This window comes from Neopsephotus bourkii, unplaced genomic scaffold (genome assembly GCF_033783945.1).
Source record: "Neopsephotus bourkii isolate Nb327-2 ecotype Australia unplaced genomic scaffold, CSIRO-AGI_Nbou_v1 NB_595, whole genome shotgun sequence".
Taxonomy (NCBI): domain Eukaryota; kingdom Metazoa; phylum Chordata; class Aves; order Psittaciformes; family Psittacidae; genus Neopsephotus; species Neopsephotus bourkii.
This window is the reverse complement of record NW_026901096.1, coordinates 2,711,998-2,731,607: the sequence shown is the minus strand read 5'-3', so window position 1 is coordinate 2,731,607 and position 19,610 is coordinate 2,711,998. Positions and strand designations below refer to the sequence as shown.

At 36.1% G+C, this 19,610-nt stretch overlaps 1 protein-coding gene across 4 annotated transcripts in view; it reads left to right on the top strand.

Annotated features, from left to right (window-relative positions):
• Positions 1–19,610, top strand: part of ASAP2 (ArfGAP with SH3 domain, ankyrin repeat and PH domain 2) — a 90,782-nt gene that overhangs the window by 52,348 nt on the left and 18,824 nt on the right. For all 4 annotated transcript variants that reach the window (XR_009725203.1, XM_061351761.1, XM_061351760.1 and 1 more), the window contains exons 9-20: positions 451–537; positions 6,268–6,371; positions 6,486–6,555; positions 10,856–10,943; positions 12,947–12,995; positions 13,105–13,271; positions 14,637–14,770; positions 15,483–15,577; positions 16,822–17,011; positions 17,427–17,512; positions 17,723–17,838; positions 18,307–18,374. Coding sequence is in view for 3 of the 4 variants with exons in the window: in XM_061351761.1 (XP_061207745.1) it covers positions 451–537; positions 6,268–6,371; positions 6,486–6,555; positions 10,856–10,943; positions 12,947–12,995; positions 13,105–13,271; positions 14,637–14,770; positions 15,483–15,577; positions 16,822–17,011; positions 17,427–17,512; positions 17,723–17,838; positions 18,307–18,374 (1,254 nt within the window). In the remaining variant the exon portion in view is untranslated. The remainder of the gene's footprint in view (positions 1–450; positions 538–6,267; positions 6,372–6,485; positions 6,556–10,855; positions 10,944–12,946; positions 12,996–13,104; positions 13,272–14,636; positions 14,771–15,482; positions 15,578–16,821; positions 17,012–17,426; positions 17,513–17,722; positions 17,839–18,306; positions 18,375–19,610) is intronic.

Sequence of the window (19,610 nt, the reverse complement as noted above, 5' to 3'; positions counted from 1 at the left end):
ACTGTGATCATTTTGGTTTAGGTTGGCTGTTTTAACAGCGAGCATTTTAAGGTTTTGAGAAGATTTTTGAGTAAATTTTTGTCGAATATCATATCTAGAAGCCTTAGTTTGAGTTCAGGACCCCACTGTGTAAACTGTTAGGAAAACAGCTTTTGCTCTAAAATGTTTACTGACTAAGTGGAAAATAATAGATGGTTTCAAATTGAACACAAGGAAGCAAGAACAGTGTGAGGCAATATCAAAGTTTTAACCCAGCAACATCCTAGCCGTTATCAAGTTTTCTGAGGATAAAAAGGAAAACAAACTGATCATTTTATCTGTTCTCTTTGTGTTTTCATTCTTGCTGAACATTTCTTAGAAGAATGAACCAATTAAGTAGCAAGTTTGGAAGAGCTGTATTTGAAAAAAACAATAATGTTATTTTTTAACCTGTGTTTTTCTTCATTAAAGATAAAACAAGCACAAGATGAGGAAAGAAGACAATTAACACAGCTTAGAGATATTTTAAAATCAGCACTCCAGGTTGATCAGAAAGAGGTGAGCATATAAGTTGGTTTAACTTTGGAATAGCCATTTTAATTACTTCTAATGTAATGCTAGTATTTGAAGTAGAGTTATTTTAACTTTCATTTATTAAAATTATTTAATAATTAATAATTCCTTTGTTTATTTGCCTTTCTTTTCATGCTGATATTGAATGCTTCTGACAAAGGCAGGGGTTTTGTGTTTTTTTTTTTAAACAAAATGAACTCCCACTAAAAATACATGAGACTTATTACAAAATAGTTTCTTTTTGTTACCAGTATTGCAAAATACTTCAGATGGTGCGTTATCCATGAACTAACAGACAGTAGTGTCTATGTTGCTCAAAGTGAGAATCAAAAAACTTTGGCAGTTTTAAGGAGACCCCGTTAGTACAATCTTACCTCACAATAATATTCTGAACTGTATAAAGATTATGTACCACTAAACTTCACATCCAAAACACCTCTTAACATCACCTGCAAAAATGACAATTAAGTTTGGTGTTCTGCTGCAAGATGCCGGTTTTCTAAATGGGTCACTTTTGCAGCCTAACACTTTTTCATTTTTGGTTACAATTGGTGTTTGAGTTAAAGAATTCACTAGTAGTTTTATTTGGCAAAATCTGATCTGTAAGCAAGTATCTTTTATATAATCCCATCCAAAGTATTGGATGTACTTCTGTTTCAGATTGCTAGTGCTCTTCTTCGTGTAAATAAATGCCAGACAGCTTCCATTGTGTGGCTGCTGGGCCATGAGTAAGTGATAAATGCACCCCCTCCCTCTTTTCAGATTCTCTTTCTGAGAGAAATGACAATGAAACAGTTTAGTCTGTAGGGCTCTGACTTCCTTTATATTTTCCGGTCTTGTTTTCATCTTCCCATAAAGGTTATGGTGACTCCTAACTCTTACTAGTGGCTGGATGATGGTTCTGGAGCCACCTAATGTAGTGAAAGATGTCCCTGCCCATGGCAGGGTGGTTGGGCTAGATGATCCTTAAAGGTCCCTTCCAATCCAGACTATTCTGTCATCCTTTGCTCTTGCTGATAGGCAAGCATCTTAAACACTCTTCACGTTGAAGTGCTGTTTGTTACCATGTGAAGTTTGTAATAATGACCATATACAAAGTCCCATATAGTTTGCAGGTACTTTCTTAGGTTCTGCCTGGCATTTAGGACCCCCTGAGGAGTGTATTGGCTAAAAACTTCCAAATTTGAGTTCTGTGTAATAAAGAGTAGTGACCCTAGTGGAAATAGTGGCTACTTCGGATTCACCATGGATTGGCTTTTCTCAATAAGGCATCTTTGCTTATTTAAGGTGTGTTAGCAGACTTCCTATTTTATTTAGGTCTTTGTTCAAGAGAGATAATAGAAGCAGTTTCGTTTCATGGTTGCTGGGAATGTTGCTTCTCTTTGTTTACCTTTATATCAGTGATGCTGGTATTAAATATATATGGAAGATGTGGTGAGCACACATCATTTCACAGACTGAAAAATGTAATAAAGCCCATGGATTTATTACTTTTTTTGTTGTATTTAAAAAATACAAATGTAAAGTGCTTCATGCTGTATTTGTTATTTATTAATTCTGCAAATGTAGATATGGATGCTTACCTGCAGAGCATAAGAAGTACTGTAATTATTTTTAAAATTTTTTAAAAACATCAGTCAGTGGGATGCCAAACAATCCTGCTATAATTTACCATACAACCGTCTTAGTATTATTCTTTTTGCACTGTAATTTCCTTTACTATAACTGATTTCTTTTTCCTTCCTGAAACGCATTTACATTTTGTGACCGAAGTCTAGGAGAGTAAGTGTTACTATATTTTAATGAAAATAGTTGGCATGATTTCCATTCAGATTTCAAGAAACTGGATTTTTCCTCTGAGCTTTTTTTCTGTTGGTATGAAAAGACTGGTTCTTTTTTTTTTCTCCTTTGCTTGTTGTATTACCAAAAATACCCTAAACCATTTATCAGATTGTTCTTGGGAAAGAAAAATTGCTGTAAGACTAATTGGTGATTTCCTTTGCACTCTTTTGGGAATTAAATCCAGTTGCTTGATTTGATGTTCTTGCAAGATTTTAAAGATACATGTATTTATAATTAAAATGGACTTCATGTATGAAATAACAGAACACTGGCAAATATTGTTTCTGTTGTGTTTAAAAAAAAAAAGACACAAACATTCATAGCAAACCTTTTTTTGTTGTTGCCTGTGTACGAAGTTTCCTTCTGCACAGAACTTACTCAATCCTGGTTTGTATTGAAATGTCTTTTTGAAACATCATTGTGTGTACACATCTGTAATTTTTAAACTTTTCTTTTTCAAACTGTGGAGCTTCTACAAGTTTTGGGGTCAACCTGAGAGTCTTATTGCCTTTATTTATCTTTTTCTCATGTCCTGTCTGAAGGTACCCTTAGTGTAGTGTTTACGATTGCTTCTGCTTTTTCTGCACGTTTGCTAGAACCTGTAGTCTATTTAGGTCACTGCAAAATAGGATGAATTTTGTGTTCCTTGACAAAAATTATGGTAGCTGTGCTATAGGAGAGGCTTTCTGCAGGGGGTTCTGGCAGATATGTATGTTGGAGGCCCTGTGGGGCTGTAACAGATAAAGGGATGGATCTCTGAAATACCCTCTTGGCAGTGGTCCTGCAAATGCAAGAGAAGCTCAGGCTCTTGGAGAGCTGTAAGGGCCTTTTGGCAGCTTTACACACATGAGTGATCCAGACAGTCTTAAAATCCTGCTCCATGGGAGCTGCAGAATGGCTAGCCAGAATTTGATGTGTATGTTAAAGCAGCTTGTGTGGAAAGTTGTGTTGTGTTCAGATAGTGGGGCTGATAAATAGGGCTTTAGAATCTCCTTTATCAGTAGTCACAGACCATCTTTACAGAATACTGTTTGCATATTTCTTTCATTTTTGACTATGCTATTCAGCTTGATTTAGAAGTTAGTCTTTAGAAGACTTTGCAATAAATCATTTCAAATCTCTTTATGGCCAGTGCAGTGATCCACTATAAACATGGTGCAATTAAGAGACTCATCTTTTTGGGTTTTGGGGGATTATTTTTTTTTTATATCTATCTGCATTTCAGAGCTGATAAAGTGAACAAAGTTCAATTTCTTAAGCTTGTGTACTTCAGTCTGTTCTGTTCTTGTTATGTTCAGGAGGTATTTAAAATGACAATACTCTACACTAGGTATGTCCTGTATCCTGCAGGGATCTGTTTCCTCCCATAGGCAATGTACATTGTTCCTGCTCACTCCAATGAGGCCACTGGGTCTGACCCTGTTGTCTGGGATTTATAGTCATGCTATGTGCAAACCAGAAATAAGGGAAGATCCTTTGGGGAGGCTGCATATGGAAAAGGCATGCTGACATTGCTGGGAAAGATGTTAATTGTGATGGTGATTTGTAGTGCATCATCCCATCTTTTAGAAGCTAAATCAAAGTCATGAACGTGCTTGTCAGAGAGTTGTGGCGGTCATCATCTGACAATCACATCAAACACTGCTATAGAATCATAGAATCAACTAGGTTGCAAAAGACCATTAAGATCAAGTCCAACCATTACCCCAGGACTGCCAATACCACCACCAAAACAGGTCACTGAGGGCCTCATCTACACAGTTTTTGAACACTTCCAGGGACAGTGATTCCATCACTTCCCTGGGCAGCCTGTTCCAATGCCTGACCACCCTCTTGGTGAAGAAATTTTTCTTAATATCCTATCTAAACATCCTCTGGTTCAGTTTGAGGCCATTACCTCTTGTCTTGTTACCTGGGAGAAGATTGATTTGGGCATTGGCTGAACAAAGGATTTACAACTGAAAATCTTGTCTTAAAGTTCTTCTCATGAAAGAATATTAAATTTTTAAAAGATACTGTTCATAATAATGAATGTGTGGAAATACACGTCAGATGCAGCCACTTCCTCTCTGGTTGAAGTAAGGCAGGAAACTTGTAGTATTGGGTTGCCAGTTTGGCCAAATACAGCAGCTGAGTGTAAACAACAGCTGAAGGGAGGTAGCTGAAATGCAGCAGAAAATAATGCACAAAAAGTAGCAGCACAATCTTAAATAATGGGAATGGTGCCATGGCTAACTGTTGGAGGTCATCTGAAATCTTTACATAATTGAGGATATGGAGAACTGAAATTAATTTCCTGTAAGGCCTCTGATCTTCTTTGGAATAGAGGTCCTTTACTGACTAATGGGAGGCAGAGATCAAGGCATTGGTAGTACACAATAGGGAGTGTCAGATCAGATTTTCTTCAGAATTCAGTAAATGTGTGTGTGCAGTGGTTCTTAATGAGTGACAGGAATTCTTTTTAAATGTTGTTCTGTTTTTATGTTGGGCAGCCAGAGTGCAAAAATAATTCTGTCCAAACACACTGGAGAGGAGTGATAAACAGGCCATTTAAGTGGTAGTTTTACAGTGCCTTTAAAAGCCTTAGATGTATGTCATAGCTACCTGATACACCTTCTTAGGCCACTAGCTGAGAGACAGGAAAGTGGGCACAGGTGCTCCTGCTGAAAAGGAGCACCAAGGAGTGCTGCAGCCAGCCTTGAGCTCAACTCACGGTTCTCAGGACCACCAAGCTCTAGCACTATATTCAGGATGAGCCTGAAATCCTGCAGCCTAGGGGTGAGGAGTCCGAAGTGCACTGAACAGGGGAGCAGGTGTCCCTACCATCATGTTTCAGACCTGTCATGTTTCCACTGCTGTTGAGGGGAGGATACTGAACAGCTTCAGCTGCATTAGTAGCTTTGGTAGCAGAATGCGCTGCTGGAACTTGTAAAGGAGCAGCATTCCATCTGAGCTGACATTCTCTGAAGAAAAGCACAGTGCAAGTATATTCTTGGTTTTAGTTGTCTTTTTCCCCTGCTTGTGTCCAAAGTGTCTTAGACCTAGGCTGATAAAGTGCACGAAGCTAATTGCAATTAGAGAGAAACTGTCTTCTTAATTTATAGTTTTTGGATCACTGCATACTTTATTTTATCATGTGTATACTCTGAAAACCCCAGTTATGTATCTTGTGAATGTACTCCTTGTATATCCAAGACACATTATCTCATCTTTGAGTAAAATAATTTTTTTATCAAATTAGTAAGTTGAGCTATTTCTCAATAGAAAGGTTAAGTTAAGATTTAGTTAATCCTTGTCACTTCACTTCCTGTCCAAGAATTCTACTTTGTTTAAAATATTTTGGTTTAAATTATTCTTCTTATGGCAATAACTTCAGTTTTCCGTGTGCCTCATGAACTATGTTTCCAGGAGGTCTCTTCTTTTTTCAGACAGTAACTTGACTCAGTTTGCACAAGGAAAACCACTTCTTCAAATTTATGTATGTAATTGTTTTTTACAATGGAAGGGTGCACTAGGAATAGCAGGTAATAATAATACTTAGTGTTTGTACAGTGCAGTGTTTGCATGAGTTGGAACACCTGCTGCTCATTTAATTTTGGGGGTAAAAAATGCTATATTAAGGCCAACAGTAAAGCTAAACTAAAGCAAGTAAGAGGATTTTGGCAGGTGCTTATAATGGCTACTTCTTAAGTGTTTTTTGTGCCCTCTGAAAGAAGGAATGGGTCTTGTTCTCTCTCACCGAGAGGAAAAAATGTGTTTCATTTATCTTGTAGGATTAGAGCAGGAAGGAAAGGGCCTGAAACTGATTAACAGGGGGGATGTTTTGGTTCAAAGTGTGGAATACATTACAAGTTGCTGCTCTGTATGTTTCAGGAGTCTCAGCTTCGTCAAAGTACAGCTTACAGTTTACATCAGCCTCAGGGAAACAAGGAACATGGCACTGAACGAAATGGTAGTCTGTACAAGAAAAGTGATGGGTAAGTACTGCTGGATTCTGCTGAAAAAAATCAGGTCCCAAAAGCTGAAGTGAGGCAATACTAAATATGTTAAAACCTGAGTCACTTTTTTCTTTTTCTTCCCCTTTAAACCAGAATCAGAAAAGTGTGGCAGAAAAGGAAGTGTTCAGTTAAAAATGGTTTTCTTACAATTTCCCATGGTACAGTAAGTATTTGTTTACAGTATTTTATGTACATGGTTGCTAATACAAAAAGGCAAGCTATGCTGGTCTATATTTATAATTTGGAATTAGATTCCTGGTGCAGCATTTTGAATATGATGGGTACGTTTTCTTAAGGCAGTATTTCAGAAATATATCAAGGCATACACGCAGTATCTAAAAATACAACTGATTTAGTGCTCATGACTGTTAATGGGGAAAAAGTGGCTTTTATTAAGGGCTCATTTAGTTCATGTAAACTGTTCAGATTTTACCAGACTATCTAAAAATACAAATTCTAACTTATCTAACTTATCTATCTTTCTGAAAAATACGGTTGGGAATTAAGCCATCTTTTAAATAGATAGAGGTTAAACAACTTTTTATATTCACAAAATAAACTGAGAGAATGCTGAATCTCTTCTTTCACTCAGATTTGCTGATACATATTATGAAGGTAGCTTTCCTGGGTAGTAGCTGTTGGGGAAAATCAGCTCTGAAGGCAACTTTTACCAGAATGACAAGAGAGTCACACGTCCCTCTTTCTTTGCTGCCAATATTTGAAACACATTAACAAACTTTTTATACTTAAAGTTTTAAAACCTTACACTTTCATATTTTGGACTTTTGACACTTGGCTTTAAACTTTGCTGTTTCTGCTTTGCAGTAACTTCTTTTATATTGCATTCTCAAAAATTCAAAGAAAAGTTTGTTAAGGCAAAAATAACTCAGTGACAGTATTTCCCATTCTTGGTCTAATAAACAGTCCTGTTTCTTGATCCTGCTATGAACCATTCTGTTCTTCATCCTTTTATGCCTGTTACCATGACTGCAAGTTGACCCTGGCAGCAAAAATAAATCAGTCTCTCATTTGTACATCTAACCACAAGCTGTTGCCGTCTCAACTGGCAACCAGGAGTTAAGGAGGAGTGCAAAACCAGGCCTGCAAAGTAGAGTCATTACTATGGCTTTGGAATTGTCCACCAGTTTATCCCTATTCTCATTTGAGTGCATATGAGTGCATCTTTGTCAGAGAAAAGTCTGTTAGTGTGTTAAATGTTGGTGTCTCCGTGTGCACTTGGCATAGGGCATACTGTGGTTGTACCAGTAGGAGTGGAGCTAGGGCATCTTACTGCTGACAGAAGCTACAAAATCTACTTTTGGAGCAGAATTCTAAAACTTTCACATGCAAGTACAGTTACTGAGTCTATCAGGATACTGTTGTTCTCTTTTTTTATAAGCTGTCTACCAGATGGTCTAGCATTTTTAGAAGTTGTAAGTTCCCACTGAAGTCAGTGGAGCGGTAGCTGGAAATCAGTTGCTAAGGTAGATACTGAAATGTGAGTTAGATACGCGAGTTTCATAGGTTTGGCCTTGATCTTTTTATATTACGAAATTAAAAGAGTACCTTCTTGTTTTAAAATACACACCTAAAAAATATTTTTCCTTATTTGCTCACTTTCCCTTTTTGTATTTATAGCAATTTTATGTAAAATAAATTAATGCTTGTTTCACAGAGGTTGAAATGGGTAGAAGCAATTTCTGTTTAAGAATTTTCTGGATTGCTCTGAACGTTTTCTGAGTGTTCTGAAGCAACAACACTGATTTCCAATCTTTCCCAGGGTTGATATCTCCTGGTCTCTATAATATGATGTGTCAGTCTCTCTTCCCAGCTGTTCATCAAAATGAACCACCTCTTAGAAATTCAGTTATCAGTTTTTTTGCTTCATCAAATTTGTAAATGCTTTACCTTTTAAGGCTAGATGTTCTTCGTGGATTTCTGTTCTTTGGCCATGTAGTCTCTCTTTACAAGGGACCATTTTTTTTTCTGGTTAGTTTTAGAACAGCTGTCTTAAGACAGTTGCAGATGCTATATTCTGACTTCAGTTCACCTGCCAAGTGCTCTCCTCATATGGATGGAGAGAACATGGTTGGTTCTCTGTTGGTCACCCAGCTGCAACATTGAATACATGTGTCTGCATGGGCATAGGTGCAGAAGTTATACTTTCAGAGAGCTAAAAGGTTTAAATAAATCAGCTTTCACAGAGCAATGTGCAAGGTAATGGTTTATGGAAAACCAAATGGTGCTTCTTTGTGTCATTATCAGCAATTGGAAATTGTCTGACATCTATCTGACTGAAATTTAGTGCATATGGATCAAAAAACAATGATAGAAGCACTTGGAAATAGGAATTCTGACTGGTTTCTGGATCAAGAAGTAAGGGAAAAACATTTCAGGAACCTCAGATTCCTCAGATTTGATCTGTGCTTAAAGAGTATAAATGAAATTTACTGGTTGTCTGCAGAAAAGAAATAGAAGAGAGACTCATTATCAAAGGGTATTTTTTTTGTTCTTTTTTTTTTTTTTTTACTGCTGGAAACTTCAGCCTGTGAGAAAGGTATATATGAGTTGCCCAGTAGCTTGTTTACCAAATACTTGTATCTTGTTTTTGTTTGCTTTATTGTGTATTTTCATTATAGGCAGCTTCTGGGCACTTCTTAGACAAACAGTTACATTAAAAACGTAAACACAGAAAACTTCAGTGCTATGGGTATTAAGTATATTTAAATATAACTGAGAAAATGGGCCCAAGCTGACATTTTCAAGATGTTTTCTTGCATGCGTCTAGTCACAAAGAACTCTTGTTGATAGGCTAAAATAATGAAAGCTGTATGAGCTTTTACTGCTAAAAGGAATGTCTGGAATTTGAAAAGCTATTTACTAGGCAGAGAATCCAATGTGATTGTCAGTTAATTGTCATCTTGCTGCCTGCAATACCTCTCTTGGGTACAATTTGTTTTACATTGCCCAGCAAGTAACCTGCAGGTTTGTTGTTTCAAAGCATGCATAACTTTGTCTGCGGCTTGTGTTGGGCAAAGCATCAGGATGCTGTTTTTCAACGACACTGTGCTGCCTTTTTTTTTTTTTTTCTTTTTTTTAACAGGATAAAGATCCATATTGTTTCCCTTCTTAACGTTTCTCCATGGTTTTGCATTTTTAGTGGATTTCAGTTACAGTGATGGTGCTGTTCTTATTTTGGCTGTGCTATGTTGTTTTATCACATTGTTTCAAGGAAACCTGTGCTCTTCAGCCTTGTTCTCTCCCTTTTTTGAATTAAATGTTTTCATAAATAGATGTAGAAGAGGTAGAGAAAAATCTACGTTTCTTATGATTCATTGCAAGTTAATTACATTATGTGATATTTCAGCTTTATTTGATAATAGTTCTTGTTCAGATGATTAATCTTGTTTTATTAACTTGATAGATTAAAATCGTTAGAATGCAACAATAAGCATGGTTTATGTCTTAATAGTAGTTTGAATGATTGAAATTACTATTTTCAGATATTACTGTCTAGAGCAAATTCTCTCTAGTAAAATCTGCTTTCTGATTTACTTACTCTAAAAAAGGAGTGAAACTAGTAAAATTCATTGCAGCAAGTGCAAACGCAAACCATTCCTAAAGTCAAGGTTGCAAATGTAATGTCTTTCTAGGTCCTACCCCAGGTCTGTAAAACCGGTGGGTTAAGGGAAAGGAGATTAGTGCAGAAACACTATTTGAAAAGTCTTTGTAGCCTTTATGAGACTTTTCCAAAATGAATTTGCTTGTGAATTTTGCTTTTAGTAAAACATTCCCACTTCTTAATTCAGTAAGGAACTGAAATAGCCAAAAGGAACTGACTAAAAAACATGTATCATTATAGAATGTATTTTGTTTCACTACTTTTTTTAGTAATGAACTATCTCAGTTTCGTTTTGCTTGTTTCAAGACTACTCTGTGCAAACTTACTTTCTTTCAGTGTGTCACTTTACCATTTGAAATTCAAGCATTTGTTCTAAACTGGTTACCTAGGCTTTCTTTAGGACATTAACAGGAGTCAAATTACTTGATTGTTGAAAACCTAGACAACTAATTTTTTTAAACTAAATGTCTAAATGTCATCTTAAACTTAGCGTAACATTAATCTGTCATACCTGATTTCTTCAGATAAGTGTTATTAGTAAGGTGATCAAAGTAGTGATAATTAAAGTGATTTTATTCCTCTGCTCTTTCAAAATGCTAGGGTCTGTCCAGTTATCAGTAAGCAAAATAGCTTATAGTATAAGATACAGTATATAGTATAAGAAAATCTAGTTTGCAAGCCACAAAGCAGAAAAAAACAAATCAAAACTGTGGTTGCCTTAAGAATTAACAGCTGTTTGTCAAGTCCTTTTTGGCCAGTGGGATGTCACCCTCTGTTTTTGGACTGCAGGGGCTCAGTCAGTATTGGTATACTAAAATGTGTGTGTTTTATCTTCAAATAGGCTAACCGACCTCCAGCAAAACTCAATCTGTTAACCTGCCAAGTGAAAACAAACCCAGAAGAGAAAAAATGTTTTGACCTCATATCACGTAGGTTTGTTGTTCAGGTCTTTTTAGTTGCAGCTAATATTAGAGTTTTGCATTATTTCTGTAGGTGTGTCAATAACCTACTTAAACAGTTTTGCAGTTGTAGAATGCTTTCCCTTTCTCTGACATTTCACTTATTCTAGTGGATGGCAGCTGTTTCTTTGGAAAACCACTTGTTTTTAAAGCTGTCTTTACTCCTTTCTGTATTGTGTTGTGCTCCCTTACAGTAGAGTAACGATATTTTTGCTGTGACACCACTCTTTATGCTGAAAATGTCTTAGCTGATTATCTTGAGAAGTCATGACTTTTGTACAAGATCAAAAGAAGCTTTTAAACCATGACAAAAACTTCTTAAAATTTAAGAATAGTGATTGCAATGTAACTCTGAAGAAAATACTGCAAACCTTTTTAGTTATCTCATAACAGATGTAAAGGTGAGAGTCTACATATTAAAAACATCAAAAATTAATAATTTGGGAAACTGAATGGGATGATACAAACTTGCATTGTACAATGTTCCCTTTGTTTTCTCACTGGCACATTTTAGTATTTTATTTATGGACTCAGTAAATTTGGGAAGAAGACTATAAATCTGTTTCTCATTTGTTCCTTTATTAGATTGTAAAGTGGTTTTGTATTTGTGAATGTAAAATATGATGCTTACATTAGTAGACTAGTACTCTTGTATGCAATACACAGCTTTTCCATTTCTGCACAAGCAAGGTGTCTTCCCTGTTAACTCTTGCACTTTCTGTCCTTGTTGGTAACCCTGGGCCCAATATCAGCATATCACGGCATTACCATTTGTCCCATCATATACATGACAAGGCATAACTGTCATTCTCTAGATTACTTTTTCACTTTTTTTTTCTATAGAGTTTAAAAACATTCCTTGTTTAAAAAAAAAAACAAAACAGAAAATTGCTATATATCATGGCAAGATAAAATATCTTATTTATCTAGCACTTTCTTTTCTGTCCTTTCATGTATCCTCACTTTCTGTAATATTTTTCATGTCTGAAACTATCTTCTTAATATCTTTTTGCTGGTAGTTTTGGCCATGTTTTTCTCGTCCATTATTCTAATTTTGACTCCAACTCAATCATTGAACTGTATCATGTTTCACTTGTTTCATAGACTTAAAATGTGTTACGTGATTTTTCTTTAGCAGCACACTGTTAACAATGCCTAGAATCACAAAAATAGTAGTAAATGAACATTTTTGAGCTTGATTTAAATTAAACATCGTGGGACTTACTCTGATTGCAGTTGGACTTCGTTTTGCCATTTTTTTGTTGCTGTGGTTTTATAGAATCATAGAATAGTTAGGGTTGGAAAGGACCTTAAGATCATCAAGTTCCAACCCCCCTGCCATGGGCAGGGACACCTCGCTCTAAACCGTATCACCCAAGGCCTCGTCCAGCCTAGCCTTGAACACTGCCAGGGATGAAGCATTCACAACCTTCCTGGACAACCTGTTCCAGTGCCTCACTACCCTAACAGGAAAGAATTTCCTCATTATATCCAATCTAAACTTCCCCTGTTTAAGTTTTAACCCATTTTTAAGAGATCATTCGGAAACATTAGGTCTTTCTTACATATACAGATGTACTCAAATATGGACTGTGTATTTTACACATATGCACACCACTACTACCCCCAGGAGAACTTTAGACTTGTGATTACTGAGGCTGTATCTAGAACATGGAAAAATTACGATGCTCTGCTACTGCTTATGCAATAGAAGCACAGCATGGAAGAAAACAGTTTCTGTCTTAAGAGCAACATGCACCTTTTGCAAGGATAGGTTTAAACATAGTTGAACTATAGGTAGTAAGAGTGAAACTTGCTAAAGACACTGCCTGTCAACGCTCCAGTGATGAGACTAGAGACCTCAGAAATCACACATCAATTATTAATTTTAGATTTTTTTTTCTGAGAGATTTCTGCAAAATCAGTTTTTCAATCATTTTTTTTAATCAGTATGTGAATTATTTATTGTGCAGACGACAGAACGTACCACTTTCAAGCAGAGGATGAACAGGAATGTCAAATGTGAGTTACTTTGTTAATTTTATTTTTTATACTGGTGTTCTACTGAGACATTACCTTGAACTTTAGAAGTGCTAAAACATTTAATAGCAAAATATTACTGTCATTTTAGATGGACATCTGTGCTACAAAACAGCAAAGAGGAAGCTTTAAATAATGCATTCAAAGGAGATGATAACACAGGAGAAAATAATATTGTCCAGGAACTGACAAAAGAAATTATATCTGAAGTCCAGAGGATGACTGGAAATGATGTGTGTTGTGACTGTGGAGCACAAGGTGACTCAGTTAAGCATGTTTCTAATTGGTAAAAATTCTATATCTCGTGAGAGTAATTTAAGCTGATGTTTTATGCTTTCACTTTTACTCCCTATCTCATGAAGATTATACACATAGGAGAATATGCTAACAATTAAATTGCTCTATTTTAGTAAGATTGATTTGTTTATATGCCTATTGTCACTAGGGAGAAAAGTGACTAAGAAGCTTATTCTTCTCCCATATATTTTTCTAATTGTAATTTTTGTGTATATAAATCAATGGAACCTATTTTATGAGCTGGTATTTTACATAAGATTTAGGTAAAACTGGACAGCAGTATGAGACTTGAAGCATTTTCCCAGTGCACCTCTTCTTAATTTCTTATTTTGGGTTGGTTTGTTTTTTGTTTTTTTTTGTCTTTATATGTTTGACTTTGGGAGCAAGCCAGGAAATGTGGCTTAAGACTGCTCACTTGGAAAAGAATACACTTGCTGACTGTGGTTTGCAGTTCTGGTTTTGTTGATCAATGAATTTCTACTTTAATCCTTTTCAAATTATTTTCTAAATCCTGCTGTTTTCTGTGTTCTTTTATGTTAACAGAGGCACTGCAGGTCTTAGGTTTTTTTGATCTGAAACTAGCTAAAAACATCAGATCTGGAGCTGTATGCATTTCATAAATCAATACTAACTTCCAGCAATAGATACTGTGTAAAAACTATGGGAAGAGACAATCCTGCTGTCTTCAAAAGAGAGAATTTTAAATGGCTACTACCAAACCTTTATCAAATAAATGAATTACTAACCTGTCTGAAGTTTCAGATATTAATTATTTTACTGGAAGATGGAGGAATGTTATAGCAAGAATGCAAAATACCTGGAGAAAAGACAATCAAGGGTTATGAAAGGAGAGGGATGAGCCTTAGTGTCTTTGAAATAGTTGAGTAAGAATCCTTTGTGGTGTGGTGCTGTATTTATACTGCAGAATCACTGCTGCCTTACTTAGTCTAAAGTCTATACTTGAAATACAAAAAAAACCCTGTAGGCAGTTGCAGTTTGAACTGCACTATACCCCCAGTTGAGAATGTAACACCATTATATTGGTGATAGTAAAACGCAGTTCCTGAAAGCTGAATGAAAGCAGAATGACAAACTGGACTGTTTAAGCAGCTCCCTTGAGGAGCAATACCCTTTATGTTCCCCCACCCCCCAAAAATACATTATTCACTTCTTTCATCAATAGAGTAAATGTAAAGACATAAATTAAAAACCTGGCAATTCATGTAGAGGTCTCTTGTTTTACAGAATTTCATTCTGTATACTTCATTTTCTAGAACGAAATAATTGCCAGAAATTTTTTAATTCTGTGGGTGCTTTCTGTTTCAGATCCTACCTGGCTTTCAACAAATTTGGGAATTCTAACTTGCATTGAATGCTCAGGAATCCATAGAGAACTTGGTGTTCACTATTCCAGAATGCAATCACTTACATTAGATGTGCTGGGAACATCTGAACTTTTGGTAATCAAATTGCTTTTATTAACTTAAAAATAATAGCACTATATCATACTTCCAGCACAGGTACATTTTTTTCACTTTTAACGATATATTGTTCCAGCCTTTAAAGTTGTCTCTGGATGAAAGTAATGGAAAAAGGCTGAGCTCTTAAAGTTTAAGGGAGCCTCCTGGAACATAGTGTCTGATTGTAAACTTTGCCTGATCATAGAATTCAAATTTGTGGAGGCTTCATATTTTTTGTGTTCCCAAGTCTATTCACCCTTGGTTGCTTTTTAAAAGAACACAGCTGTTTGACATGTAAATGTGCCTCTCAGATTAAAAATTGAAGAACTTCACAAATACTTATACCATTAATTATTTAGCATTATTTAAGAAGAGAACTTTAATCCTCAAAGGAAGAAAATGTATTCAGCTTTGCTACACAAAGAAGTTAACCATGTATCAGCTACCCTGTGACAGTTCGTATTTGGCACAAAGTATTTTCATTTGTTGTACAAACTGGAGTCTTGATGGATTATTCCGCAGTTACTTTGTGTATTAAATCCCTGACATCCAAAAAGGTGCCTAATCTATGCATGGTTGCTGAAATATTAACAGAACTAGGAATCAGAAACAAAAAGTCCCAGCTCCCTTTTCCCTTGTCCTCCCACTAGTAGGTGTGTGGCCAATAACTGAACATATTTATTAAGGGAGCTGTGGATTTTTATTTTAACAGCTCGCAAAGAATATTGGGAATGCTGGGTTTAATGAGATTATGGAATTCTGTCTACCAGTTGATGAGATGGTCAAACCTAATCCGAGCAGTGATATGTAAGTAAAGAGCCACGACTTCTGGAAAAGGCAGGCATTTAATTTAATATGGCTAATGGGTTGTGCCATTATGATTTGCATCAATAGGCCCATAGAGAGATGTGTAACATCTTCTATATAACCTTATAGCCAGGGAGTAAACCTTTTTTTTGAATGCTTTGCATGTCTGTTTTATTGAACTTTATTTGATTGTGCCTTCCCTAATAGAAAGGATTATTTTACCAACTCTCTGAATCATGATTTGTGGGAAAGAAACAAATTAAACATGAGTTGTTGAGGTTTATAAAGACACACAGGGTAAAGATTAAAAATAAAGCTATTAATTTTGTGCTATTAAAATATAAAATAGAAGTTGGAGTAAAGTGTACATTTTACCTGAAACATACTGAATGCTTACGGTTCAGAAACTACACTTAGAATGAAGTCCATAACTATGTGGAATAAAGACAGAACATTTAATTGAATTCCTCAAAAACACTGAGTAGTGATGGCAGAGACACAGCAAGGACAGCTGTCTACTTGGCTGGATACTACTCCATCATAAAAGAGCTGGTAAATGATGCAGAAACAAACTCAGAAGAATTGGCTTTGGATTAAGCTGGTTTTACATTATCTGGACTATAACCAGAAAGACTTTCTGACAGAACCATTGTTAAACCATGCAGTTTAAATATTTTTTTTACTACCACTGTCAATTATAATACAAAATATTAATACTCATGATTAAAATTACCAATAATTTTACTGAATACTAAATCAATAGCATAAGAAGACTTCTAAAATTGATGTTTAAAAAAATAATTTATTTCAGTACATCTACGTATAATCTGTGCAGAGCTATAAGACAGATTTGTGTATCCCATGACTTCCCTCTTTTGCCAGTATGTGTAGTAGTACAAGTCAGGTAAACATAAACCTGCAAGTTATTGTTAGCAAACCACATTATGAAGTTCTAATGTATCTTCTGTACATAGAGCTGAGTAATTTTGATCTCAACTTCACACCACAGTTAGAGGGGAAAATTAATGGTCTGTCTTTGTATTGGATGTTTGATTCATCTTCTGTAGCTGCATTACCTACAGGAAATGCAAGACTGAATGTCTTACATGCATATTTAAAAAGAAAAAATCATCATAATGACAAAGCTTTCCCAGATTTTATTTCAAATTACTTGCATGTACTTATGGAAATTCTGATGTTCATCTTCTGCTAAAGTTACAGAAATAAATGATATCCAATTTCAGGAACGCAAGAAAAGATTATATTACTGCCAAGTATATTGAGAGAAAATATGCAAGGAAAAAGTATGCTGACAGTGCAGCTAAATTACATGCTCTTTGTGAAGCGGTCAAATCAAGAGACATTCTTGGATTAGTCCAAGTATATGCTGACGGTGTGGATCTCACAGAAAAAATTCCACTGGCCAATGGCCATGTAAGTGTTGCAAATTTTATTAGACAAACTGTTATAACTGCATTGTGCTTTCATTAATTAAGGACTGTTTTTTCTTATTTGATTTGAAACACTGTTCTGAACACTTGTCCTTTTAATGACGTCATCTAACAATAATAAAAGGTAGTAGTTTAATCTAAAATTGTTTCCAAATGATATATTTTAAGTGTATTAAAACATTAAAAAATTAATCATTCGATAATCTATTTGTTTTCAATGCATATGTTTAAAGGAATGAAAGGGAAGCAATAAATGTCTTCACAAGACATACTTTAATGGTAACATGTCTGAATATTTTGAAATTAAGTGTTTTAATTTATCTACTTTATGTCTTAATAAAATTTCTGCTTCTCTGTAGATGAGAAGAAGCAAATGTGTTCTTTTATTTTATTCTTAGGAGCAAGACGAAACAGCACTTCACCTTGCTGTTAGGTCTGTTGATCGAACATCCCTTCATATAGTTGACTTTTTAGTGCAGAACAGGTAAGTGTAAGGAAAACTGTAAAAATATTATTGATGCTGCTTTTATGCTCAGTAATACGAATACTAAATGAATAGAGATACTTAAAAGTGATTCTGTTATTTGCAGATGTAGCTTTACTCTTTGAAAATCTTGTAATGAGAGAGGTTTATAAAAATAGGGTAGGAAACTAAGTTTGATCAGCTTTCTTCTTCTTACCTGTACTCCAATAGTGGCAATCTAGATAAACAAACATGTAAAGGTAGCACAGCCTTGCATTACTGCTGTCTGACGGACAACGTTGAGTGCCTCAAACTGCTGCTGAGAGGGAAGGCTTCTATTGAAATAGGTGAGTAATGTGTACTTCAGTTTCAGATTTGTCACTGCTTCAGATATGAAACAGTGAATGTGGAATAAGTGCATTTTTTCCTCAATTGTTTACCATAATGCTATGAATATAATCTTCATTATAAAAAAATAATCAATATTAACTGTTTATTTCAAGTTTAAAATCGACTTATGCAGTGCACTTGTTTTTTTAAGCTAATTTAGATAAGTACCAAGAATTTTAACTGATAGCTTGTTGCCTAGCTATACACTGCCACTTTATGGCTATCATTTCATGTATATGGCATGTTGAGTTGCTACTGCTTGTCGTGTTAAGATGGTTGGTATGGGTCAGACCTATAAATGAAGGAAAGAATTTTAGAGCATGTTGGTTTAGTACTTCACTGTATATTCAAAAGTTTGTCTTTAGTAATGGACATGTTAATAGTGACACTTACCATCATAACTTTCTTTTCTTGCTGCAATACAGCTAATGAATCAGGAGAGACCCCGCTGGATATAGCTAAACGTTTAAAACATACTCACTGTGAAGAGTTGGTAAGTGTTGCGTCTTTCTGTGTGTTCTTGACTTTAGAAGCAGAATCATGTCTGAATATGTAACAGTTTACAGTTAAATATTCAATGAATATATTCTAGATGCTTAGAAATAGTTATATGCTTATTTATGTCATAAGCTTTTAAGAAGAAAATTGTATTTCTTTTTAGGTGCTTTGGAAATGGTAAAATTCTTGTGGCCAAGGGATGATACTGTTTTTTTCCTATTGTCCCAGATCCACAAGTAGGGATCCCTTCAGTAAGTTTGCAGATGACACCAGGTTGGCTGGGAGTGTTGATCTGCTGGAGGGTAGGAAGGCTTTGCAGAGGTGTTTGGACAGGCTGGATCAATGGGCCAAGAGCAGTGGTATGAGGTTCAACAAGGCAAAGTGCCGGGTCTTGCATTTGGGTCACAGTAACCCCAAGTAACGTTGCAGGCTTGGGGAAGAGTGGCTGGAAAGCTGCCCAGTCAACAAGGACCAGGGAATGGTGGTTGACTGCCACTGTCATACCCATGAACATGAGGCAGCAGTGTGTCCAGGTGGCTAAGAAGGGCAAGAGCATCCTGGCTGTGTGAGATATGGTGTGGCCAGCAGGACTAGGGAAGTTAATAATCCCCCTGTACTTGGCTCTGGTGAGGACACATCCCGAATACTGTGTTCACACAGTATCACAGTAGGTTGGAGATTGGAAGGGACCTCAAAAGATCATCTAGTCCAATCCCCCTGCCGGAGCAGGAACACCTAGATAACGTTACACAGGAATGCGTCCAGGTGGGTTTTGAATGTCTCCAGAGAAGGAGACTCCACAACCTCCCTGGACAGCCTGTTCTAGTGTTCTGTCACCCTCACTGAGAAGAATTTTCTTCTCAAGTTTAAGTGGAACCTCTTGTGTTCCAGTTTGTACCCATTGCCCCTTGTCCTATCATTGTTTGCCACTGAGAAGAGCCTGGCTCCATCCTCGTGACACTCCCCCTTTATATATTTATATACACTAATAAGGTCACCCCTCAATCTCCTCTTCTCCAAACAGTTTTGGGCCCCTTGTTGTAAGGACATAAGGGTGCTGGAGTATGTCCAGAGAAGGGCAACAAAGCTGGTGAAGTATCTATCTAGAGCACAAGTCTTGTGAAGAGTGGCTGAGGGAACTGGGGTTGTTTATACTGGAGAAAAGGAGGCTGAGGGGGGAGACCTTATCACTCTCTACAACTACCTGAACTACCCTTTTCACAAGTAATAG